Here is a 14,161-nt window from a genome sequence, read left to right as displayed (position 1 = left end):
GCAGATTAGCCACTGATCTCGGCATATTCATCGTATTTTTGTGTTGTTTTATGTGGCTTTACACAGTCAGCTGCCTTTTGGACTTATTTCTTACAATTAACAGATGATATGGGATGCTGTGTGCATTTAATTGTGCTCACAAACCATTCACGTGGCCTCCGTTTCCCATGTGAGTAAAGTTATATACTTGTATACCATCTCTATAAATGTATTTGTTTTGTTTAAGATCATTTATCATTAATATTTTTCTTTAGACCCGTAAAGCACTCCAGAATGTGACAGATTGATTAGCTGTAGGCTCTACAGTCATCTGAAGCGTTGTCATACAGCGTTCTGCTGGAGTTCATAAATAGTCTTGCATTTACTAACACAGACTATATCTGAAGTGTTTGGAAGTAATTCGCGTTTTCCTCCTGTAGAAAACATCATGAGAACAATGTTTAGTGGCTCAATGTGTTACTACAGTGTTTTTGAAAGTCTAAACACTTTATTGATATAGTGTACAGCCAAGCACATGTGGTCAGAACACAAACGAGTCACAGGTAATGAAGTATTAAGCGTTTCTCCCAAAGTAAAGTCTGTCTGCCAGGTCTAAGCAAAGTGCCAGCAGGTGTCTGTAGCTCCGCCCACTCTCCGCCTCTTTGCCCTTGTTTGGTATCCCGCCGTGGGGGCGATGACGCGCGAACAAAATGGCGACGGTTGGCCGCGCCTACTTGTGGCTTCTTTTGCGCTCTTCAGAAACCTATGGGTGACGTCACGGATACTCCGTCCATATATTTTACAGTCTATGGTTCAGACACTAGTGCTGAATCCCCTTATTTGATTAGGCTTACACAAATAAATCAAATGTAATCCAATATTGGCCAAATTCCACAGAATTGTATGACAAAACATTTACTGAGATCCATATTTTTCCTTCTGTGTTTTTGCACTCTCAAAATGGCTTGCCATAACCTAACATCGGGGCAAATATGGACAACTCCAATATTGTGTTAATTTTTCCCATTTAGATTACATTTTTAGCACAACAGTGGGGTTTGTCCATTTTTAGGGTCCTACACATGTTTATTGAGTATTGATTTATCCATGAAACATAAATTGAGTGCTGCAATCCATTTAAAAAAAGGCTTTACATGCAAATATGCAAAAAAATATATACTTTTTTTTTTTTTAGATGGTATCAGATTCAGTATCACATAATGAGTGACTCAGCAAGATCTTTGGGAAAACTTATATGTAGGATGTATTGTATATACAATAGGTTTATTTATATTGGTGCTATAGTGGTTTAAATATGAGGATTTAAAATTTACACATCTTTTGATAGTAGTTTAAAAGGGATCACTTTACTGTATTCATTACTGCATAGCAGCGTGTGTATACTAGAGCCATAGAAGATGGCTTTCAATTTGGAGTAGGTCATAGGTTTATCTTGACGTGTCATTCGCCTGTTGGCTGTAAACTCACTATCAGCTGTTTGTCATTCATAAACACACACTGAGTAGAGGGTGGGACTCCAGCAATGACTGCTCTGATGGAGTTGGTTTTTCATTAGACTGACTAGCCTTTTCTAAGTCATTAAAAGTAATTTGCTTGTGAATCAGTTTGTTTTTGCATGCAGCCCGCAAATACAACACAATGGAAAGATGTTGTCGTACCCAATCCTTTTGATTCGTCACATTCAGTTAGAGCAAACTCACAGCTCTTTTGATGTTCAAACACTGTCGGATGACTGTGCAATCATCCTGACCCATCCCTGGTTTGTGTATTTGTTTAAGAGCATGAGCAGCAGTCAAGCTTTGTTCAGACTGTCTGTTCAGTTCAGATTTCTCTGCATATCCAATTAGAATCAGATCATATCTAACAAGTGTGAATTGTAAGAAAGGTTTTTGCTAATCAGTTTCAAATTGCATTCATTTGTGCTTTAAAATAGGGCTTCACTTTTTTTTTTTTGGAAAACTAACATTGCAAGTTTTCTGCTTTTAAAGTTTAATGTTTTATTCAGTTTATGTGCCACTTGTTAATTCTAAGCAAAGAGATAAGAAAATCATACACCAGTTTTTAAAGATTTAAAAAAAAATTGTTCAGAGGACACATTGCCAAAAGTGTGTCCAGTTTATTCGAGTTGTAAATTAAAAAATCATGATTTTATTTGAGATTTATTATTATTTAAATGTTTTATAAGTAAATTATACATGTTTTTTCTATTTCTTTCATGTTAATGTCTGAAAATAAATAGCCTATTAAGTCTTATTGGCGCTGCCATGAACAACCACTGATACAACAATCTGAATATTCTTTAAAAGCAGTCTAAAACTTTAAATAATTTTTGCACGGTACCACTGAATAAACTGTAAAATATTTTTTACTTCATGTAATGTAAATAAGTAGGCAACAGCATGCATGGAGCTAAGAAAGATGCTTGTTTGATTTTTCCTTAAAGTGTTTACATATTTATAATTTTATATTGAAGTTTTCTAGAATAACTAACTTCACAAAAACTTTTTCTCAATCAATTTTTTCTTTCATGAAATAGTTTACTGTGAAATAATATTTAGGATATACCGCCCAGCCCTATTTTGAAGTGCCCACAATATCAATAATCTGCATGTTCAATGCTAAATTTTGTATAGACTTGGAACGGTGGACTTGAATAGACTTTAAATTTGTCCTGCTCATTAATGCATGTTAAAGTACATTACATTGGAATACAACTATTTATAATTCTAAAGTTGAATTATTTAGGTTTGAGACGTATGCTTGCCATCTGGCATTGACAACATTATTAGAAAATTTCTTCACTGGTAAAATGAGACATTTGTCATGGTCAAATTTCCTCTTGCATTATATTCAACATTATATACGCTGTCAAACCCAACAGTCCACTTTATCAAATGAAATGAGTGTAGTTAACTCAAAATTGACTGAAAGTTAGTTCTACTCATTTGAAAAGAGTTTTGAACTGAGTGATGAAGGTAATGAGTTAATTAAATACCTCGTTACTTCAACTTAAATGGAGTAAGTGCACAGAACTCATATAGATTAGTTTTTTTAACTCAAATGGTTTGTAGCAATCGGTTTCCTCAAACGGTTTGAGTTGCCTTAACTTGTTGGGTTTTACAGTACTCAGTTGTTTGAGTTCTTTTCATTTATTGGGTTATACTGTGCATAAATTGCTTCATTTACTCAAATGGATTAAGTTCACAGTATTCATTAGGATTAGTTTTGCACTTAAATGGTTTGTTGCAATAGGTTTAAAATGTTTACCTTTAACATTTTGGGTTTTACAGTGTAGGCTAGAGTAGTTATACTAACCCCGTAAACATTTATTGTCATGCACAACACTTTGTGTTTGCAATGAAAGAAAAAGAATATCAAATGCTTGTCATAATCATAACTCTAAAATGCGATATGATCATTTAAATTATGTGCGAGCTTTCGGTTTCACTTTCACTGCTGAGTGCGCTCTCGTCATGGCTGCCGTCACTCTGAAAAAAACAAACAATCATGGAAATCATACTTCCTGTGCGGCTCCCAAACCATCGCTCAGTACAACAAACTGAACATAATTTACAACTTTATTACTATTATTTACAGCATTTGCAGGTTCTGTTCGCTAAATAGACATCATTTGCGGGCTTGCAGGCGCATCCTCTGGTAGTAAACAAACAGTGCGTCAGCTCATGTATGATTCTGCGGCCGTGAATACATCGTTGTGTTAAGACAGAAATGAGATTTTTGGGTGTATTATACCTTGTAAATACAGTGTGTGACTCTTTCAACCCTATTTGGAGGTGTCCATGTTGCTGAGAAGCGTATATAAAATAATGTGAAGACTTGTGCGACCACCTTTATGATTCTCCTAAACTTTAACATATCATTGGCTGAATTGTAGAGATGCTGGATTAAGGTCATGTGGGGGGTCAAATCGAGATCGTTTAATCGTGGAGGCCTAAAAACACAATTAAAAAAAGCTTACATATGCCATAGAAATGGTATAACTGAAAACTTTTTAATACCTAAACTTTTCCAAACTGTGATTTACCTCGAAACTGGTTATTGACCCATGCCTATACACTATGCCATTGACAAGAGACATGTTGCTAATGTGACTGCACCACTAACTGTGAGAATAAGTGCACATTACATTAAATAATAGACTATAATTCACCCCTATTCTGTCCATTTTATCCCATAATTCTGTGTGCTGTAGCTGTCATTGTGTCCGCTAATCCACAGGCTCACCTTGCTGGTCTTCATACTGAATATTTCAGTAGGAAATAGAGAAGTGTGTGTGTGCGCGCGCTTGAGAGGCAGTGTTTCAGTGCATTTGTCAGCCTGTGGTACTTTCTCTATAAGGGCCTGAGAGAAAAGAGAGAGAGGGCGAGAGAGAGTACGACAGACCTGGAGAGAGACAGTGGCAGCATCAGCAACTAGAGCAGCCGTGTCTCTCAGGCTTAAGGAGGAAAGAGAGCCAGTTTCTGTGGATTACAGGAGCATCAGTAAGCCGGACGGCAAGGAGTTTGGGCTCATCTCTTTCCTTACAGTCTGTCTGGCTGCATCTGTCCGTCTTTGGTCCTGCTGTGAGCTATTTATGAGGGTTCTGATGAGAGATGTGTGGGTTGCTAACTGTTAGCAGCGCTGGGCACTAAGAGAGAGAGAAACAGAGGAGGACAGGGAAAGATGCCGGCCCCCCTCAGGACGAGGAGGGGGGCCTGCAGGTCGGCTGTCCCATCTCTGTCCACTATCGCTGAGGAAGAGGAGGGACAGCGGAGACGCAAGAGACCCAGGAGAGGAGGAGGAGGAGGTATGTTGGAGGTTAGGACACAGCAAAGGTTAAAAGGCGGATCTGAATCTATCTGTTGTTGTACTCTCAGGGGTCCTGAGCTAATACTTGGCCTTTTAAGGTGTTTGTGTCTCTGCATATTTTGATATCGGCTTTTGTTGTTAAAGTTTGTACTAGCATCAGATTAATAGGATAGTTCACCCGAAAATGATGACAGAGTTTTCAGTTTTAGACCATTATCTTGGTCAAAACCTATCTAAATTTATTTCTTGTTAAACACGAGGAAAAAGTTTGTTTTGAAAAAATGCTGGTAGCTAAGACCCATTGACTTCCATAGTTGGGTAAAAATAGTAGGGTAACTTGGCTTTTTAAGGTTTGTGTCTGCATGTTTTGATATCGGCTTTTGTTTTTGTTGTTGTTGTTTGTACTAGCATCAGATTAAAGGAATAGTTCACCCAAAAATGAAAACTCTTAAATATTACACTTGTAGTAACAGTGCACATCATTTTTGGTGGTGCGACTAAATTTTGGCTGGTGTGCCTACATTTTTTAGGTTGGGAGCACCAGTGCTACCAAGCAAAAAGGTTAATCTCGAGCCCTGAGATTAAAGGGATAGTTCACCCAAAAATGAAAACGTACATCATTAACTTGTTGAAAACCTATCTGAGTTTCTTTCTTCTGTTAAACACAATTTTTTTTTTGAAAAATACTGGTAACTGGGACCCATTGACTTCCATATCATTTAAACTCCGTCTTAAGTTTAAAGCACACTAAATCCGAAATTTTCGTCCAAAATTTTCACACATTAAAAAAAAAAATTTGACTTTGCATTGCGTAAATCATGTTGACACACCACCTTTGAAATGGGTTAGATTATTATTTTTTCTTCATATCCTAAAAATTATTATTTTTTTTTTTTGACCGTTTAGAGGCACCGTACAAGAGAAAAGCACAATGATTCCGTCACTTGAGCACAAATAACTTTGACAAACAAAGTGTATAGAGACAGATATGGCGGACAGTTGAGGACCCCTATGCTGGATTCAGTGACTAGCGAACCTCTCCCTTGCTGCTGTTTGGTCTGTGTGTGTCATATGTTTGACATTCTCTTTCTGTTCCAGATGTGTTTATGTATAGAAATATATGTGAATTATCACAAGCACTGTATCAATTTCTGAAATAAATTTGCATTTCGGATAATCCGGCACAGATTTTTGTTCAACCGAGGAAACTTCTAAAACTTTACAACCACATGAGGGAGAATAAATTGAGGCAACTTTCATTTTTGGGTGAACTATCCCTTTAAGCCATAGCGATGCAGAGTTAATAATGGGTGAACAACATTTGATATACATTTTGTTTTGTATATGTTTTTTGTATTGTTTTGAGAGATTACATATATTATTTCTTGTTACATAAAACCTCAAAAACAATAAATTATAATTTTTAAAAAGGGGTAAAGTTAAAATAAATTGCAATCTTATCTAAAACATGCTTTCCCTTATACATCTATAATAATTTTAGTCTTGATGAAAACTGATGTGCATGCAATGCAAAAAGCTCTTGAGAATTGAGGACAACCTATTTTACAGTTCTAATTCAGTCACTAAATGTGCATAAGGAAACGTGCCCTTAATACTCAATTGCAAACAGATAGAGCTTTTACATTTGTGTCTGTCTGCACTGGCTGTTTGAGGGGGTAACTTTATACCAGTCACTTTTGGCCATTATAGGCTGTATTATATATTATACCTTATGACAATTGCTGTGCTTTGGTTGTAGATTTGTATCATCCTTGGCAGCGTTCTATTCATGTTAGTGCACATACAGTACATGAGTATGACTAACAGTATTGTGAACACAGAGAATATCACTCTGGAACATCTATTACACTGAAGTGGCTAATAACACTTAGCCCATCTGTCTCTAGTGTCTCTGCATTACTTCGACTGAGCAGGAAAACAATTTTGCTGTCGTTTTCTGTTGGGAGTGGCTGTTTTGCCCCACCCATTGTCACTAAAGCAATAGCAGATGACTGACAAGTTGGACGGGATGGCCTGGGCTGTGGGTGGGTCACATGACCACCGGGAAGTGGAATGTAAACAGCTGAGCAGCTCTGTTTAGCTGCCTGAAAGGATTCACATAGAGGTAGACAGGACTGTCCAGACTGATGGTTTTCCATATGAATTAGGCTAATAGGTTAATGGTACTATACAGTATTTATATTTCTATATCTGAAATGACAGATCTTTTATTGAAATATGTGGTTTATGCTACCTGTCATAACAAAAGCAATAAGTTATGTCCCTAATGAAGCACTGTCTGCACTGATCTGTCTAGTGGATGAGCTTAAATTCTGTCATTGGTCATCAATCTGAAAACCCAGACTCCTCCACTACATAATAAAAGATGTTACAGTTGAGTGCAGTTTGTTTTTTAGTTAAATAAGTGTGTCATTTGGGGCATTTGCAGTGTGTGGATGCAGTAGTTGCACTGTTTAGACTATAAACGGCATCTATAATAGTGTAGAATGCAAATTGAGATGCTCGTGTTATAGTTTAAAGCAGAGATGCACAAAGTAGGGCCTGTGGCCAAAGTTGACCCATTGTAACCTTTGATTTGACCCACCATCCTATCTGACAAGAGAGTGAGCATGATGGAGAGGGTTGGGTCGAATGGCTTTAACAGAGATCGTCATTTCTAATTTGACATAACTTTTTTGTTTGTTTTATTGTTGAGCTACAAATAAAGCCGACTGAAATTATGTTTCAATTAAATGTTTTAAATGAATCTATTTTTAAAAAATGTAAATGACAGGTAGAGGACTATGCAGAAGACATTGGCGAGCAAATCAAGGCAAAAACTAGTTAAACTAGCTCCATTCTGTTATAAATGAGATTGTTTTTGTTATTACTGTAATACATTCATTATAAAAATGTTTTAAATTATACTGTTATTTTTAAATATTATTAAATAAATTACCAGGGATAAGAGTTTTTGCTTTTTACCTAGACATTTAAAAGGAATATATTTTAGAGCAGTAATCACAATACCAAAATACCGTGAAACTGTGGTATTTTTATCCAAGATTATTATACCGTCAGAATCTTATACCAGCCCATGCCTAGTGGCAGCTATAATGGCAACTAAGTTTGGTTTTTGGCCCTTCATAAGTAAAAGTTTGGGCATCCCTTTTTTTAAAGCTTGGGAATGTTAACTTTTCAGCCTACACTGTTTAGAAAATTCTTTCTGCTTTCAATTTTTTAGTTGAATAAAATTATGTTTACTAGTCATCTTAACTTACATCAATCAAACTGACTAGAAATATTAAGTAAACTATATAAGTTAAATATTTGTATAACTTTAAACAAATTAGTTGAAACCTGATTCACTTATTAAAATAGAATTAAATCAACATAAAACATTTGTTGTCATGTGAATTTATTATTATTATTTTTTTTTTAAACCGTGTGTGAGATCTGGTCTGTCTCCCACTTTGACTTTTCACATATTCAGATTTGTGTCACAAGACTGTACAGTGTGGCTCAGCTGGGTCAAAAATCCCTCAACTTAAAACACTTCTGCCTTATTGAACTAATGCCATGAACACCATGTGCTGCTTTTGCTCTAGACCAGAGATGCCCAGACTAGGGCCCGCGAGCCAAAGTTGGCCCATGGTAACCTTTGATTTGGCCCACCAGCCCATCTGAGATGAGAATAGTGGGGAAGGTTGGGGCAAACGCCTTTTAACAGAGATCGTCTTTTCTAATTAAACGTAACCTTTTTTTGTTTAAGCTAAATAAAATTAAATATTTTAATAAAATGCTGTAAATTAATTAAATTTTTTAAAAATATAAATACTGTAACTCAATACAGACGACATCGGCAGGCAAGTGAAAGCAAAAACAATTGAAGCTCGAATATTATAACTCCGTTTTGTTATAAATGGGATTGTTTTTAACTGTAAAAAGTTCATTATAAAATTTAAAGATATATTTTAAATAGTAAATAAATTAATGCTTGGTACATTTACCTTCGGCCCACCACACTCAATCAAGTTTGTTTTTTTTACCCTACGTAAGAAAAAGTTTGGGCACCCAATATAGCTGCAAGCAGCAATTGCGGGGCAAAGCAATGCAAAGGCCCAATGACAAAGCAGTCCAGAGGCCATAAGCAGCAAGCTCTATAGAGCCTCAGATCAAGTGAAATAATGAGTTCTCAATACATTTGAAGTTCATTTAACTGGAAATGTTAGCAAAAACATAAGAAATTGAATAATTTACTGGTTTATAACTTTTGACCAGTAGGTGGTGCTGTTACCAAATTTATGTGACGTGGTCAATGTGAGGTGACCATGACACATTAAGTTTTGTGTCAATACGTATAAGCATTGCAGAGTTAAAGCCTCAGAAGCAGTTTAGCATTGTACCAGCACATTTGTCGGGGCAGTAAACAACCACCGTATTGCCTATCAACATAAAATTGATAACTTACTGCCAGCAAGGTCTGAAGAACATTTTGGCAATTAGGGCATATGGGGTATCTATGTTTTCAGCATCATCTAAGGAATAATTTTATCAAAATTAGCAAATGCTGTCAAAAGTTATTACCAAATTTGTAAGTTTCGTTATTAATGTGTAATGAATGGTTAATACCGCCTGACCCATAGGTCACCAAATTTTTATGGTTTGTTCATTGTGATGTGGCAATGACACACCCGAAATTTGGTGTCAATATCTTTAAGCATTGCAGAGATACAGCCTCAGATGTAGTTTGGCATCATGCCAGCACATTTGTCGGTGCGGTAAACAAAAACCTTTAGAGCTATCAACACGAATTCCAGAACTTTTTGTCAGCACGGTCTGAAGATGATCTGAGTCAAATTTGGTGAAAATCGGACCAATGGCCAAGGAGAAATTCGAAAAAGTAGCTTTTCAAATGAAATCAAAATGGCTGACCGGAATTTTAGCAAAATTTGGAAAATGTGGTATCTATGTTTGCAAAATTATTCAAGGAATATAACAGAAGCATGACAATGCGGTCAATGTAGCAGAAGTTATTAGCGATTTTCCAAATTTCTTTATAACTTTCTCTCTGGAAGCTCCGACACTTTTTGAGCCTTTTCAGCGCATGGTGTTAAAGATGCATACCAATTTTTGTGTTGATACCTCAATGTAAAATATAGCTTGTTTTGACAAAATTCAATATGGCTGACGCCCAAAATGGCAAACATTGGAAAATTGGATATCATTCGACTCGGAATTCCTCTCTGAATGTAATGAGACCAATTTAGTGAAAGCGTTCATGAGCTATAAGCCAAAATAACGGTTTTTCATATCTCCTGACCACTAGGTGGCACTGCAACGAAACTACAGGCAACCTCAAATCATAATTGTCATAACACACAGCAAGTTTGGTGCGAATAGAGTTAAGCTTTGCCGAGATATAGCATCAATTGTGATTTTTGCATGCTTTTTGACGAATTGATTTTTACGTTATTCGACAAGGATTTAGGTAATCGTCTTGAATTCCATAACTTTTTGCCAACATGGTCTGAAGATGATCTGAGCCGATTTTTGTGAAAATGGGATGAACCGTCTAGGACGAGTTCGAAAAAGTAGGTTTTACAAACAATTAAGATTAGAAAAAAAACGAAACCCTTACGGGTAATTTGGATTCTGTGGTCTATGGTTAAAAAGTTATTAGCATTTAAAAAAATGCAAGTTTGGACAAATGAAACTTAACCTAACATTGAGTTTGTCTATATTTGACTCTGTTGAGTTTTGACAACCCAGATTTATTTATTTATTTATTTATTTGACCTCGACAGGGTTTTCATGGGTCATGGAATTTTGGAAGGTCTATTCCAAAGGACAAATTCCAACATTAAAATATAGTAAATTGATTTTGCTACAAGTCATGGGATGTATGCCATATTTTTTTTTATGTTGTGCTGTTTATTGTTATGGTTAAGCTATTTTCAGCTCAATGTTAACTGGCAGTCACTTTAGTTAAATACATTCAGCAGACTGTTAACTAAGATAACATGCCAGCATAATATATATTTTTGAGAGCCTTGTCTTCCAATTTAAAGACTGCGTGTTAAAAGTAGATGACAGAAAAGCTAGATGTAAAGTTTGTAAAAGTGCTATAAATTATATACAAGCTAAAAACATATTAACATTATGCAAAACACAAAAGCGGCCTTTGACATTTTGTGTTCTGTTTTAAATGTGAATAGTTGAAGAGCCAGTGTTTGCTGAAGATTCAGCTGATGCACACAAGGTCAAGCAGTGTTTGGGCTGCAATTCAGTGCAAATTATTTGCTTAGCCTCCTGACATACAAGATAGCCATCCTTCAGTATTTTGCAGACCCAAGATGCACATATTACTTGAACATATCATCTTACTTGTTGATTTGCATTATTATTATTATTATTATTATTTCTTTCATCTCTGCTTCACACAGCAATGACAGAAAAATGCAGATTATCATTAGACATCATTATGCCATTTCAGCATATTTAGTCACCAAAATGAGCTCTGAGAGGCACCATCATTATAATTATTCTAATAATCATCATTATTTCTAATGATAATTGTTTTATATTTTTAGTTATTTCTTTTTAAAGGTGCTGTATGTACGTTTTTGACTCTTCTAAAGCATAAAAATACCATGATATGTTTGCAAATTTTTAAGAAACATGCTAAGTGAACATTCTTGTTTATCTGAAAAACATTTCTGAAGTCAGAAATTCTGCTTTGAAAACGGATGAAAGCTGTCTTTGTTTTGGTTCTTTTAACCCACCCACTTTCACTTTGGCCAATTAGTCTGTCGACCTCCGGTGGACAGTAGCAGTAAACATTAGGTGAGCAGGTTACATTGTAACCCCATGTCCTAACAACACGCTATGTGATGAGATTTGCAGTAATAAGCAATTTGGCTGTTTGCACCAGACAAAACACGACAGAAGTTTAAATACGGCCATTCAGAAGCACAGAATATGTTCTCACTCACGAAATGGTAAGGTTTATAATCTAATTAATACATATTAAACCTCTTAAACATTAAATGTACGTGCTGAATCACTGATATGTGTTGGTTTTAGGCATGGAACGATAACCGTTTTCAAGGTAAACCGCCACAATTTTCTGTAAAGCCGTTGCTAAGGTATGTGTAAGATTTTTTTTATTTACATTTGTTTTAGACAACAGTATCTTCAGCAGAGAAAATATCCAAAGATGCCATTTTAAATTGTAAATAAATCTGAAACCAATGAAGACAGCAGAAGTCAATGATTCATTTAAATTATTTAGCCTGACATGTTTACTCTTCCAAAATATTATAAATCTTTCAAAAAATAAAATATTTTGTTCAAAGAGGAAAAAAGTTTTAGTTTTTTACCACAGGCATTTAAAAAGAATATATTTTAGAGCAGTAATCACAAGACCGTGATACCTTAAAACTGTGATATTTTTATCCACGGTTATCATACCTCATCATAAGCTTATCTTATACCAGCCCATGTCTAGTTGGTTTGCACTGATTCACAGTTCTTAAGTTCAATTTCAAATGGTTTATTTTATTGTCAAGATCTGAGGTGAACTATCTGCTGCTGCTTTCAGTTGTGTGGCAATAAATGTCCTGTAAAATGCCATTGAAACTCACATTATTAGCATTTAACACTGAATAAAGCACATGAGGTTTTCCTGAGGTGATCATAGTCCGTTTTCTGTTATTCAGCTGTGAGACAGAAGCCGTTTCTAATATATCAATTTGAGGTGTTGGTTAGGACAAAAACTTACTTTAAAATGGAAAATATTCCTTCTATCTCATGCCACTGCTTTTATTTAGATCATGATTTAATCCAGCCTTTAGACTCGATTGTCAGACTTGTTCTCTCCTATTGGTTCTCAGTCTGGCAACCTGCGCTTGCGTTTGTTTTGATCCAGGTATGCAATACCTAGGTAAACTTACATACTGCACCTTTAATTAACAGAATTGGATTTAACTTGTAAATATAAATATCTTAAGGTAGAGATTTGAGTTAGATGTTCATTTTGGATTTCAGAAATGTGGTTTTACTGCACCTTTAAATCACAATTACAGTTTTTATTATATTAAAGGCATTCAAGCATTTTTACAATAATTAAAAGTGTCTTATTTATTTTTGCAGCTTAGCTTAGCTTTTGTCCAAATTGTCTGTATTTTGTGTGTAAATTCAGTTATCATCCAAAGATACTGAGCTTTATTCTGTGCTCTGATTCTGTGTTGGTTTGCTGCTGGCTGTCCTTTTTTTTCTTGTGCAATTCCCAAGCTGTTCATTGGATAAACCAGCACTCTGTTGTTTTGGCAGGGGAGGAAGGGCAGTAAATCTGGACTGCCTCTAAATGTGTCTAAGCTGGTCAGTGGATCAGTTGCTGAAAGAAATTGTGCATTAAAAGAAAAAAAAGACTGTTATAGACTAATCAATAGGTCTGCCTCACTAATCCTCATCTGAAAATTCATTTCACCTCACATTGTTTTGGGGAGTCATTACTTGGAGCACTCAATGTTTGTTGGTGTAAAACCCTATTGTTGCTGATGTCAAAATAACACACAGAGTTAAAAATTGTGTGTTTTTTTTATTTGTTTTTACTGATTGGTGAGGGTAAGGCACCTCTGTGCACTCTTTCTCTCTCTGGAAGCTTAGCATTAGCTGCCGCTAAGCTGCTCAGATCTCTGAGCCTTCCCACCCCAATACACACACATACACACACACATATCCTGGTGCCATGTGGAGAATTGCACACTAATCGCTGATCTCTCTTTCTCTCTCTCTCTCTCTCTCTCTCTCTCTCTCTCTCTCTCTCTAATCTTGCATTTTTTTTCCCCCTTTTCCCTATACCACACACACGCAGCAATCACACACAATTGTGATTTATAATCTCACATTTACACACTCAAAGAAGGGGATCTACAGTCTCCTCTCGATTTCTCAGATTAAAGGGGATGGGGTGGAGGTCCAGTTCTCATGCATGTCTCCGTCACGTCAGCCTCTCTTTATTTGTCAATGAGTGAGCACACACATTATCATCAGCCTGATGGATGTTGCGTCCTTTGGACTTTGTGTTTGCGTGAGGTTGTGTTTGATATACTGGATTAGCATTGCTTTCCTTGAGGATGTAGACAAGAGGTTTTCGCATGGGGTTTTTCAGGATTCTCCAAAACTATGAGTGAGATTCAAGGTAAGAGCTGTAAGTGACATGCAGATGGTTTTAAGCTTTTAATGCTCCAAATATGGGGATCTCCCCTGCAAGAGAACCGCTTAATAAAATACATATAAGCAGGGTTATATTTATGAATCCCAGAAACGGTTTCCGTATTTTGGTGAA

At 36.0% G+C, this 14,161-nt stretch overlaps 1 protein-coding gene across 4 annotated transcripts in view; it reads left to right on the top strand.

Annotated features, from left to right (window-relative positions):
* Positions 1–14,161, top strand: part of map7b (microtubule-associated protein 7b) — an 80,129-nt gene that overhangs the window by 3,763 nt on the left and 62,205 nt on the right. The window contains exon 1 of one of the 4 annotated variants that reach the window (XM_056449346.1): positions 4,529–4,807. The exons of 1 other annotated variant lie outside the window; for it this stretch is intronic. In XM_056449346.1, the coding sequence (XP_056305321.1) occupies positions 4,684–4,807 (124 nt within the window). In that variant the 5' untranslated portion in view covers positions 4,529–4,683. Of the gene's footprint in view, positions 1–4,528; positions 4,808–14,161 lie in introns of those variants that run through there. 2 more of the 4 variants (XM_056449345.1, XM_056449348.1) reach the window with 2 other exon arrangements.

This window comes from Danio aesculapii, chromosome 23 (genome assembly GCF_903798145.1).
Source record: "Danio aesculapii chromosome 23, fDanAes4.1, whole genome shotgun sequence".
Classification (NCBI taxonomy): domain Eukaryota; kingdom Metazoa; phylum Chordata; class Actinopteri; order Cypriniformes; family Danionidae; genus Danio; species Danio aesculapii.
This window is presented reverse-complemented; position numbering and strand designations above follow the sequence as displayed.